The sequence below is a fragment of the Atractosteus spatula genome, chromosome 12, assembly GCF_055471065.1.
Source record: "Atractosteus spatula isolate fAtrSpa1 chromosome 12, fAtrSpa1.hap1, whole genome shotgun sequence".
NCBI lineage: Eukaryota > Metazoa > Chordata > Actinopteri > Semionotiformes > Lepisosteidae > Atractosteus > Atractosteus spatula.
In genome coordinates this window covers 29,307,173-29,320,772 of record NC_142717.1, presented here as the reverse complement: position 1 = coordinate 29,320,772, position 13,600 = coordinate 29,307,173, and the positions used below count along the sequence as shown (strand labels likewise).

The 13,600-nt window shown below is 36.8% G+C and overlaps 1 protein-coding gene across 2 annotated transcripts in view; it reads right to left on the bottom strand.

Moving 5' to 3' along the window:
- atp9b (ATPase phospholipid transporting 9B) overlaps window positions 1-13,600 on the bottom strand; it is a 152,164-nt gene that overhangs the window by 42,025 nt on the left and 96,539 nt on the right. For both annotated transcript variants that reach the window (XM_088928992.1, XM_088928993.1), the window contains exons 12-13: window positions 10,155-10,315; window positions 5,735-5,877 (exon numbers count right to left, since the gene is read on the bottom strand). In XM_088928992.1, coding sequence (XP_088785118.1) covers window positions 5,735-5,877; window positions 10,155-10,315 — 304 coding nt within the window. The remainder of the gene's footprint in view (window positions 1-5,734; window positions 5,878-10,154; window positions 10,316-13,600) is intronic.

Here is a 13,600-nt window from a genome sequence, read left to right as displayed (position 1 = left end):
GTACTTCTTCCCCCTGTAAGAAAAGCGTCTCATCACGTCTCTAGACTTCCTGTTTCCCTATGTACCCCTGTGTCTACAGCAATAACACAATGATACATATTTACAGATATCTGAACATTGTCTTCAAATGATTTTTCCTCCTTAACAGTGGAATATTTCCATCTGCCTACAATTTTAATTATAGTGTATGTTTTAATTTTTAACAGCGCTGTGAAGAGTTGTTACAGTCCAGTATTACAATGTGACTTATTGGAATGATATTGGATATTCAGTATTGTATATTGAGCAAATAGATCTCAAGTGAATTGAAGTGTGGTCTAACATATTCCAATCCGTAAAGCTTGCACCCTTCTTACAGATGCATCGATCAGACCTGCTGTTTTGAGCTATGAGGAGACAGTACACCTGACTGAACATGTAAAAGTCATAGGCACTGAACAAAATGTGTCTACTTAGTTTAACTTCTCTTTTACCATGTTCACTTGATATTGAGGAAAAATGTCCCTTTCATCATTAAAGAACACAGGACATTTTAATGTTAACTCTGAAATTGAAATTACTTCTGAAATTAATTATAACAGCAGTAAAACATTCCACTTGCTTTACTATAAATCAGAGAAACCTCATGTTTTAAGTAAATAACACCTTGGCACAAAACTTACTAGAGAACTGTTAACAGTTCAAACTAAAAAAATATGTTAAAGGTATAATCTGTGCTTTAAGTCTGCAAATTACCTCTGTTCAGTGATAGTTCTGAAATACAGGTCTGCTCATGAAATCTGAATGCTACACTTGACAAAGACACAATTATGGTCTAGCAGGAACCAAATATGAAGTTCTCTTTGGAAAACATTTGTGTTTCCCGACTGGAGTGCTAGTTCATATGATGAAAAGAACACAAAAATACTAAAAATTCTGAGTTTCATATTAGGACAAAATTCAAAAGAAATTTTATATCTGATTTTGATTTCCACATCATAACTAAGAAATCCACATTAAGATTTAAACAAGCTCTTGTTACAGTAATTGCTAATGTTCTCAAAGCTCACTCAGAGAGTACACAAGCTAATAAAAACAATAATATTGTCAAGAACAGCTTTTACAATAAGATGGATCTGAGTTGAAAAACAGAAATATAATCCAAATAGGAGGTCATGTGAATGAAATGAAAACAATAAATCATTATATACTTGTTTTATGTTGCAGTTTTTTACAATATTGAAATACTCCTCGGTCTTTCTTTTCATTATCACATAGCTTATTTAATATGTAAGCACATGGACATTCAAGCTGTATTTAGTACGCATGAAAAACTTAAAGATTTGACAAAACAAGTAAACAAGTAAATGAGTACATGGAAAGAAAATAATAGCACAAATTGTGACTCAAACGTACCATAAACACATTAAGATACCCACTCTAACTTTGAAGCTTAGAAATTTAAGGACCACACACATGCAAACAGCACCTGGTGGGAAATAGAATCTTCCCCCACTCATGGAAAATCAAGTTTTGAAATGGCCAAAGTAATTCAAAGTGGGGTCAAACAGCCCTATTCACGCAATGCATCTGTCATCTTCAGCTGTTGCAATTTTTTTCCCCCAAAGAGTTTAATTGGCATGCTTTGTACACAGCAAAGTGTGCTCAACTTCATTTTCACAGCATCTTTCAACCTATCTACTGGCTAATCAAAAAAAGAGATCATAGGTATTATTTATCTACAATGACACTAAATCATTATGACTGTTATTAAACAGACAAAAATGCTAAGCCTCTGTTCCCTTTCAGTGGGGACATCACGGTTCCTAGATTTCACAGAGATGTTTTCAACAGGCAAATATTACCCTTGTTTCTAGCTCTTCTGGCTCACTGGAGTTCCTCATTCTGTCTCTACTCTGAACTGCGGCATCTAACACTCTTTTAGTATTACAGAAACATCTCTGTGAACTATTAAAGTAGCTGATCTATTGAATTTAATCATACCAGCTTAAACACTGAACCTTCTGGCAGTTTCTGCCGAGAATACTTATTATGAGCAGACAGTGACATAAATATGGATGTGCTCTATTTTAAACAAAATAATTAAGTTAAAGAATGTTACTGAAGGTGGGTAGCAGTGTGGGGTGGTGTAATACATTATTCTGTGCCCTTTCTATACACACCAGGTAGCTAACACCTCCTTAAAAAATCTGTTTCTCTCCAAGACAAAAGTATCTATCTTAAACATTTAAAACATTTATCTGAAACACTCAACAAGTTCCATTCTCATTAAGATTCTTTCTCTCTCTTTTCCTTAGGATGCAGAGAAAACCAGGGGATCCAATGTCTTTCTAAAGACATCAGATGTAGAAAGATATCTGAAAGCCTCCACTTCCTGGTTTTTAAAAGTCACAAACCAATTGTTTTCTCTCAACTGGTCAGGGTACTGAGGTTGGCAGGTCATTCCCCATAGCTTAATGTGGAATATACAGTAATTCAGACAAGAGCTGCTCTTTTCTGAACCTGGCTTCCATCATTTGGAAGAGACATTATTGTGAAGTTAGTATCACCTGCCAATATTTCTTACACTTAACAAACTGGTGAATTACGCTGTTGGAGGTGGAGTGGGCTAATATTTATGTCTCTGACTGCACTGAGTCACTAGGAATGCACTTTCTTAGTTCCCGAGAAAGTTCCAATGCCATCCAATGCAGTGCCATGCACTTTCCATAACCACTTAATTTCTAATATGAATACGAATACTTGTACGCAATGTGATGTACCTGACACCAAATGAGCAGTATAAAATTGTGGGCCACATTACATGTGTATCCCTTTTTACCCTCTTATGGTCTAAAGTTACTGGCAGTCACAATTATGTGGACGCCTGGGCAATTTTATATAAAATTATATAAAAGCATGCATTCTTACAGCATATTACCTACTTGAATAAATACTATAAGCTTATATAAAAAAAGCCTGGAAGGGAGGCACCCATGGGGCCATGGTCCCCCACAGATTTATTCTCTCCCTTTGGCAGCTTTTGTTTTCCTCTTCACCATGCCCTGTACTCTACTACGCTTGTATGTGAACCTTGTTGCAAAGAGTACTATAAAAAATAAAAACCAATCGATCGACAGGGAGAATGAAGACATTGCATCCCTTCCTCTGATAAGTGCACTAGTTAGTGCCATTCACCATTCACCACTCAGATTTGTGCAATGTATGAAGGAGATTTTGTGACTTACCGACAGGATTTGCTGTTGCACAGCATGCCAAGTATAACTTGGCAGGCTCAAGTTTACCCAGCAATGGTTGGTAAGTTGCTTGGCAGCAACTGAAAGCCTGGTTACGGTCAACTAATGACAAAGCTCAGACCTGAATAGTGCGTGGACTAAAGGGTCTGACCTATATCCCTATCAAACAGATAATTTTCCTGTAATTGTGCAGCAATTTTGTCACATAAAAATATATATTAATAGCAAATTCTACTTTGGTCATTGTCTGTAAAGAAAAATAGCGGCACGTCTGGGTTCTCTACCTAATCATGAGAAACAGAAAAAAAACAGCTCAAAATAGCCTCTAGAAATAAAAAAAGAGGATCCTGAGTTGTTGCTGTTGCATGGCCTTACATGGGAGGTATAGAAAGATTGCAGGCAGATACGCTTCACTGTAGTGATACTGTTTACTGATCTGATTCTTGTATGTTGAAGGACACACTGGTGATCACTGTTCACTTGCATAGTGGGAAAACACTGTTACTTTCCAAGTAAAGATTAGAAAAGGAACACATTTCATTTACTTCAAAATTATTCACTTAAGCTATTGTATCACCAAAATCCTGAATTCTTCCACATCCTATGAATTTTGTATTTAGTGACATCTTAACTATGCAAAATCCACTGTTTTGAAAATGCTGTTTTGGTTAATATTTGCCTTGTAATTAGATACAGCTAGATTCTGTGAACTCACTATTAGATTAGTAACCTACCCCCATTCCTCATCTCAAGGCCTATCTTGGCGTAAGACATGCTTCAGACACCGTTTTGTGCAAACTGAAAAAAGGACCTTGTCCCAAGCACGATGCATGTCAAGAATCATGGCTTCTCCGACACCTCTGATGGACAGATTTTTAAAGCATTGTCTGAAATAAAGATTCTCTGCTAACAGTGTGACATTCCAAACCGATAAAAGCATCCAAGCTCAAAATAAATCTCTGCCTTAAAAGGATGAACCCAGGGCTAAACCTTGAATTTTGTGTGTTCTCAGTGGAATTCCTCCCTTTAACAATGGCATTTTCAGACGCAACCAGTGAGAAGATTAAAATCCTCCCTGCAGATTAAGTACAAATTATCTGTCTCTCTGTTTCAGCACCATTTGTTCATTTATCACAGAACGTCTAGTATTTCTGGTCAGTGTCAATATGCTCCGCATCCTTGCAGTTAACAGATGTCTTCTCTTGTCGAATGAATTACTTTATGTTTCATGCACCGGTGGCCACAGATGTGTCACTATAGCAACATCATTAATTTCAGATCTTACCGGAAACATGCTCTCCAATCAAACCTAATTATACCATATTGCTTTCTTGTCCAACAATAAGGAAACTATAATGTAATTATTGGGACACTTCATTTTCTATTCTGCCGTGGCAAATGCAAGAGCCACAGTGATGGACGCTTCTTGTCAAAATGCGTATTGATGAAGCGCAAACCCAATTTGCAGTCATAAGGCAACTACCTTCCAATTATGTTAGTGACACGGCATTCCTCAGACCCAACAACTCCAATTCTTTTTCACTTTCTGTGTGGTTAACCTACTACACTTGACAAACAGGTAATAACAGACTTGTCTCTGTGTCCTTTCCAATTGTTCCCCACATGAAACCACTACTGCAGGCTCTTTTCAGAAAGGCACTTACTATAATCATTTTTTGGCATATATTTGATCATATATAAGGTCATACATGTGCATCAGGAACTCATTGGATCTTGGTTGCTGCCCTCTTTGCTGTGCCAGAGGGCTTACAAGCTTGTGAAACTCTGAAGCCTGTGTATGCAGCCTTCCTATCCTTTTCATTGTGTAGCTATGAGAATGCATACTAGCATCCAGGAGACCTGATTTCTAGTTCCAATCAAGACATCTGAACAGACTGCACCCTGCTTGTTGACAGAGGATCTGCAGCAAGTTGCTAAATGCTCTGCCTGTACCCACTCTCCAGCAGGAGTGGGCTGTGTGGGTGCTGTGTCTCAAAAGTAAAGAACACAGCCCCCTTTAAATTGGCATGCTCTTTCATCTCAACGTGTTCTATGAGTGTACTTGAAGCCAGGAGACACAGGGCTATCAGCAGCTGTACATCTGCAAATACACAAGGGTAGGCTTTGTGTAAAGCAGTTTCTTGTTTTTTACTAAAATATCTAACTTTTATGATAAAGCAAACCTTAAAAAGTAAATAAAAAAACGGATATACAACTAAACAATTAATTTAAGATAATCACTCTCTCTCATTGTATTTTTACATTCATACAGGGGTACAGTGAAATTAGAAATGGACATTTGTTTTTTTCTTGAGATAGGAATAAACTGCATTAAATGGATTCCTAACCTGATTTCTCAATAATTCTGATAAGTCAATTTTTTAACACTGCATTCGGATTTTCCATCCAAAAAAAAACTAACATTTCTTCTGAAACAAAACAATCATCAGTAAAACCAACGACAGGTATGGGTGTTGACCCACATTCACGCTTCCCACCTGTTTTGTCGGTCAACATATACACCAATCGTCCCAGCTCTTCGGGAATGGTGCTTGTTCGCACCACGGTGCCTGGAATATTTTCATCCTTCATGATCATCCAGCCGTATGCTGCTTTCCCCATGTCCAGGTTAACTCGCAGGCTGTAAGGAGTGACAGACACAAAGGACCGAAAGAAAGATTTAGTTTCAAAAAGGCTATTTGTTCAAATGTAAAAAAATAAAGTTAAAATATTAACTCAAATATTAATGTGAATGAAACCTGATATGTCTAGAAATGACCATTGATATGAGTGGTTGGAGTAGGCAATAACTATGGCCGTATATATTTTGTGGGGATGAAGATTATACAGTAGGATGCAAGACAGACTTTCACAATAATAAGAAGAAGAGTGCAATTTTGTTCCACAACACCTGGGTTTTATCAGCTCGGTGTCAGAGCAGATCATAGACATATGAAACTTTGAAAAATTGCGGGATCTTTGTCTTTAGCAATAACAGCAATGTAACATGTCTTTAAATGGAGTCTTTTTGAACGGCAGTATATATCATTTCAAGCAGAAGGGGATCTAACTGTGGCCAAAAGGTCAGATAAAACTCAGGAAGGATATCATCAATGACAAGGGATTTATCTTCTGTCATGTACTGCTGCCCTTTAACTCAGACAGGGGTGCATCTCCAGTACTGCTACCTCTTCAAGAGAAAGACTAGGTAGAAACGTCATGTACCTTCTGATCATACTGAGTGCTCAAACTACTGTACATAATTTAGAATAAAAAAGGTGGGGTTTATCTGAATTAGATCTAACATCAATACCATGTGCTGATCTGGCAAAAGAAGTTGCCAAAAATTGTTTTTTTAGGCCAATTACAATTAAATGAATAATTCTGATAAGATATACATAAAGATAATTTGGTACACCTTGGATATTTAATTATTTCCCAAAAGGCTGAGTTCCAATGCAGTGAGTTGTTGATCATATTCCAGAAACGCCAACTTGGTTTCCAATTGACACATTTTATTAAGATGAGATTTATTTGGTTGTGAGGCCAACACTGCAATTATTTTTAGTAAAGATTTTAACCGCATCTTGGGACAATGATCATGTGACAATTAAAATCCAGACCTGTCTCATTTTGTAACAGTATTGTATTAAAATGCTAGCAAGCAGCCAGTGAAGATTTTTGTGTTCATATAAACCTGATAGCTACATGGGTTAAATCTCATCATTATATATCGCGTTAAGAAAGCTTCAGAAGCACAATAACAGTCAAGTTCTTGAGTAATTTTTATGTTGAGTAAAAAAAAGTAAGTTCTTTGATGATTGGGTACATGTCTTATACCTACTACACCTACTGTACTGTAGTTAAGACATACAATGCCTTAATGCTTTAATGCCAAAGAGTGCGTGTTCATCTCCTTAAATTCTGACCTGTCAAGAATATGATTCATGACACACGCCAGAATCACATTAGCCTCACTGAGCTCATGCAGGGACTTTGTCAAGTGATTAAAAGAATCTGGTTTATACACCATTAGAGAAATATGCTGAAAAAATGAAAAACAAATACCTGAAATATTTAGCACCAAATGTTTTCATTTTCATTACTTTATCATGCCCTGACCAATACAGACATTTGAAAAGTTGTTCACAATATAATTAACATACCTTTTGTTTATTTCTCTGGATGACTGTTTTCCAGTCTGCCAGCTAGTAATACTTATTAGAAAACAGTACAGCCAGGCCTTGACCATGTTCCTGTTGCTATTCTTTTAGACTATTTGCTAGCCATTAAGTTGCAATTTAAATTGTGCATACACATATTTATCTGTGCTGCTGCAGTACGCTTTTCTTTCTCAAAGTCACTTGCATGTCCACAATACAAACCCTATACCCGGGGGATGATTGCATATATACTTTTTGAAAAAGAGAGACATGCTGTACCCAACCTTACTTATTTACAAAGAGAAAAGGAAGATCAATATCCTTGTACAGAATACAAAATATCAACATTTTACCATTTCTCTTCATTTCATACATATATGGGCATACACAGTGGTTACCAAAAGTATTCACCCCCTCTTGAACTTTGCAACATTTTATTGTGTTACACTATGGAAATATATTCTACCGATCATTCTAAATTTACTAAAAATATAAATTTATAATTATGTGTGCAATTAAGTTGTTTCATGTGAGTTTAGGTTAAATACTCCTATCTCTAGGAGGTCCCAAAGTTGATAAGTACAGCTCCCAGCAAAAAAAATAATGAAAGGAAGATGAAAAGCAAATCCATGATAGGGTTATTGAAAAGCACCAATGACCGAAAGGGTATAAGAGAATTTCAAAGGCACTGAATATCCCGCAAAGCACAGCAAAGTCCATTATAAAGAAATTGAGAAAATATGGCACAACTCTGATACAGGGCATCCTCAAAAACAGTTTTTGTATGAGAAGAACACTAGTCAAGGAGGTTACAAAGGGCTTAGAAACTAAAAATTACAGTCTTCCATGGATTAGATGTGAGAAACTGTGCATAAGACAACAACTGCCTGGGTGCTTCACAAATCTGGGATTCATGGGAGAGTGGCAAAAAGAAAGCCATTGTTGAAAAAAATCTCAACAACACTTTGTCAGAAGGCATGTGGGAGAGTGAAAGAATATTTTATTGTTGGATGACTCCAAATTTACCTTTTTGGCCTCAATGCTAAGCACCATACGGTCCCCATCCAACTTGAGTTAACTTAAGCAATTTTGCAAAGAATAATGGTTAAAAATTGCAGTGTTCAGATAATATTAATGTACAAGCAGGTAGAGACTTATCTTAAAGGACTCATGGCTAGACTAAAAGGTGCCTCTACCAAATGGATTTGACTTAAGGGGGGTGAACACTTAGGCAATCAGTTATTTTTTTGTTTTATACTTATAATTTATTTTTTATATTTATAATTACCTTAGGAGAATCTGTAGAAATTGTTTTCACTTTGAAATTATAAAGTGTTTTGTGTTAATCAATGGCAAAAAAAAATACCAAATAAATACAATATGATTCTATATTGTAACACAGTCCTGTTCTTTATATTTTCTCATCGTTCTCACTCATGTTCTTGGGTTTGCGTTTCAGTGCTCATCCTGGACCCACAATCCACTGGGTTGTCATTATCAGTGGATTTTGAGTACCTGAATGTGACAAGCACCTGACCTGATGAACAATGAAAAACCAACAGTACTGTGTGATCCAAGGTAATGTGGGTCTGGAAGTGCTGGTGGCTTCAACCTCACATTACCTTGGATCACACAGTACTGTTGGTTTTTCATGCCATGCATGCGAGTGAATAGCGTGTGCATGTAATTGATACCTGAGGATATGTGATGTACACCAATTTTAGTTGGTAAACACAAACTTTTTTGCTGTTAAAGAAGCTTCAAAGCCATAAAATGGCCAGACGGTTAGATATGGGATTGTGCCAAGTCCAACAAAAGTGATTAATGACAGATACAGTAAGTTCTTCAAAAATCAATTAAAACTTGCTATCTCCAAATTTTTTTCAAGAAAGAAACTTGCATACAGTTACAGCAATCTTTAGAAACATAACCTGTGTTTAATAACCCTGTCACCTTTGATCAGGTCTATTACTTTGGTTGAATCTCATTTCTAACACTGGAGGTTTGTATATTGGTAACTTTCTTTTTGGTTTGAATAGAATGATTATATTTATGATTGAGGGTGACAGCGCATAGCTGCTGGAATTCTGTCTGGAACTGGGAACTCCAGCTCTTACACATAAACAGCCCTGAATCATACAGGCATACCCTGGTCATAGACGTATAGATTAATTGTATTAGTGCCACTAGTAGTCACATAGCACCAGTGTGGTTCATATTCATCCAAGAAGTTTGAAACCAGTCACATTCCTGAGTTCAGGTTATCTTTTTACATAGTTAAGTGGCCATGCTTTGTGACTATGTTGCCTCCTTGGAGAAAAAAAATTAGGAGAATGGCAAAAAGAGAGAATAAAGGAGCAAAAAAAATAATGAAAGGAAGTTACAACCTTTCCATAAATCTTTCAATTTACCAGATGTACTTAAGGTTTTATTTACCATTCCCTTTGCAAATGCTTTTGTCCCTAAAACATTAAACTACCTGGCAGTATTTGGACCAAACAGGTCTCTAACTTGAGGGCTAAAGTCACTGCAGGGCCTTTAGACTTGTTTAGGTAAGTATGGAGTTGTTATGTTCTCTAAACTATACCACAGGCCACCTCTGGAGCTGCATTACCTTTCCACCTGTGCATTAATGTTATAAGCACATATATTGACTTAACTGGCTGCTCCTGTATGGATATGTTGGTAATTATATTTCTGTATGTATAGATGTAATAATAGAGCTGTACACCTGTGTGTAGACTGATGCCAGTACCTGATAGGGATGATATAGGAGAAGAGCAGGATGAAGCGGAACAGGTTCCGGTACCAGGGCCCAACAAAGCCTTGCAGAGCCACCATGACCACGGACAGGACCACCTGTGCCACAAACAGGGCCTTGGTCAGGCTGTTCAGTTCCAGGTCTAACAGGCCCACCTGGAAGAATTACAAAACAAAATATCAGGAGAAGAACAGACTTCAGTTCTCACCGCACCTGGTTAAAAATAAGGGTGTCTGGTCTTCTAGTATTTTTTGCACTAATACCTCTCCACTAGCCCCTTCACTACCAGTAATGGAGCAGCTCCCTGGTTTTGGGCTTTCTGATGGTCTTCCCTTGGCCAGGTGGGAAAAGTCAAAGTTCTGAAAATACTGACCAACTCAAACTGTTGTGTTTCATGTTCACTTCAAAGATTCTCCCTGTGCTGGCATGGGCTTTCTCTGGGTGTTCCAGTTCCTTCCCAAAGAGTGTGTGATGGATTTGCATTCTATACAGGGTACAATCCCACCTTGCATCCTCTTTTTAACAGGACAGTCTCTAGGTAGCCATGAACCTTAACTTGGTTCTCTTTGTCTGATAATGGATGGAAGAATGTATGAATATTAGCACTCCCAAGACAAAAGTATAGGCAACTTCATCATAAAGAAAAGATCCTCATATGACTGAAGCTGTTCTGAATTTTGGTATTAGTTAATCTTTTTTTTTTAAGAAAGTCATTTTTTCCCACATGAAGTGACAGAGTTGCTTGCCAGTGGCTATTTTTTTCACCTGAAAGAGTGGATGGCAAATTCAGTTGAAGTACAGAAGCGGAGGATTATCTCTACAGTGTATACACATATTGTAGCATATTTTGTTGCTTTTAAGTTGAGCAGGAATCCTTTTAATATTAATGGACATCTGTTACTGTAGTGATTGGATTTCAACTTCCACCATCCTTCTTATGTACTGTATCTATTGAAGATGAGTAGAACAATAGCAATCAAAATGCTTTACATTGGATAAAACTGTGGATGATATAGTATTTTTATTTTAGTTTGTTTGGGGTATCAAAACAGCGGATGAGACCTCCATACAAACTGGACAAAGCTCCTTTATTTTATAAGTATAATCATACTAGTGTGGGAGGTTGAAATCCAAATTATTGCACTAGAGTGCTCTTTTTTAACGCTACCAGATTTATATTTCATGAGCAAGACATAACCAGCTATAAAAGGCTGTAACTGCTGCGGTACTCTCACTTTCCTATGTAATTAATTTCACAAGATTTACTTTTCTTGAAAAATCCCTTTCAGTGTTTCATTTAACAATAATCTAAAGCAAAATAAAAAATCAAAGATGTTATTTTGTAGGTATACTAATACACTAAGCTAGTGTGGAAAATTCTTTCAATATTCAGATTGTTTGTGGTACTAGCCCATAACCATAAAATGCATTATTGTAGAAATCTCTGAATGTAAAGGCACACTGAAAAGTTCCCATATCCAAATGCTTTCTTTCTCTGGTCTAACTTTTCTTTTATTTTTCAAGTGTGTGTCTCAGCCAATGAAACATGTGGGAAAATTGTCAAAAAGGATTTCTTTTTCCCTGCCAAAGCAACCAGCAAACCTCCATCACAGTGGGCCTTTTATCTCCGGACTGCGTTCGCAAAAACAGTAAAACATAACATTTCCCTAAATAAAGAAACAGTCTGAAAAGAAGACTATATTTAAATAGTTCAGAAAAAAATCAACATTCCTGAGCATGGTCTGCTCCTTCCCTTGAGAACTGAGGGACACAGCAACGAGATTTGCTGATTTATCAGCTGTGTTTAAAAAGTAGCACAGCGAAGACAAATATCTTCCAATTTCTGTCGCCTCAACTACTACACAGTTTATGCTTGAATTATTGAGAAAAATAGGTTTGGGGGGATTAAAATGAAGAAAAATTAAGCTAAAAGACATAGAACATGTTTGAAAGCCCAGATCTCTTTGCGTTGACAAAGGCAGCCTAACTTTTCAGGCCTCACTGAGGATCAGATGAAGTCATTATTCATTCAGTCAGGAGGGAAAAAAAAGACTCAATTACCTCAACCTAAAGATGCTATCAATGAATGCAAAGTGCATATTTTACTCTATTCATCCAAATCCCATTAAAAGTGAAAGGAATGATTTAATCTGGCTTTCTAGAGTTGGTCTTTTTTGTAATAAAATAAAGAATGGCTGTCTTGCAATATGCATAACCACTAACTCAAACTGCTCCTCTGTATCGTACCATAGAAAAGCTGTGAAATTTTAGACAAAATATTCAGGAACGGCAGACATGGATTTGCCTGACGATGTCAATAGCTCAAGGGTAAAAATAATTTGTCACAAGGGTGAAATCACTCTTAACGTATACAATTTATTATTGTTCCTTTTACGGACTGAAAAGCTGCTATGAATGTAGCAATCCCCTGCATTTTCAAATATTTTAGCTGAGACGAAAGTGAAAATCAGAAACAGAATGGACCATGATATGAACAACTTTTGCTTTACCTAAGAAACGATGGCAAATTGAGTCCTTGTGTTTGTTTCTAAATTAGCAATATTGTTTGTTTCTAAATTAGCAATATATGTATATGTTTAACATTTGACCTTAAATGGATTTAAATCACATTCTATTTTAACATTTTAATTTTTGTAGCACTTTTTCCCACAGAATCATTGTGAGAAATACAACAGTTGTGAAAGACAGCTAATTCATGTGGAATTCCAACTCAGTAACTGGCCTTTTGGGGAATGTATGTACTGTATGTGCTGTATATATAAACATGCTATATTACCACATGGATTGAGCCAGCAAACAAAATAGCAAAGAAAGGCTGCTAAGAATGTACCAAATAAGATTCATTTGGATCTTAATGACAGCTGCAATACAAGCAGTGCAAATTGTCACCTTTTTGAGAGCTGGAGTAGACATACTCACGAGACAAGTGTGAAGTTAGCAGTGATTAATTGTGGGACTTCTGACAAAGCTCTTGCTACTTATGTGCAAGTGCACTGGTATGTCAAAGTCCACTGCTATAACATTAAACAGGATACTGCAAGGCCAGATGGTGGAGTTCCACATTAAGGTTTGTGAACCATCTTCAGAAAAGTTTGCTCCTAAAAGGTCAGGCTAGATCACATTGGGATACACTAGGATGGAGGCTAAAAAATGTTGCAGTGTCTGTGGGCACCCACTTTAGAGGAGTTAACCAAGAGAAAGAGAAATACATCAAACCCATTTTAGTGTGCTTTATACACATTACAAAAAATTGTGCATGATATTGACCTTTGTGTTACAACACAGTTTGCTTTATAGTCCTGGATTAATATTTAGGCTAATTAGTGCACACTAATTACCGTGGTAATAGGATAACAGTGCCAGTTGAGGAAGGTGCAAAACAGTAAGCTCCAGCTGATTTTCCTGACTCTTGGATCCAG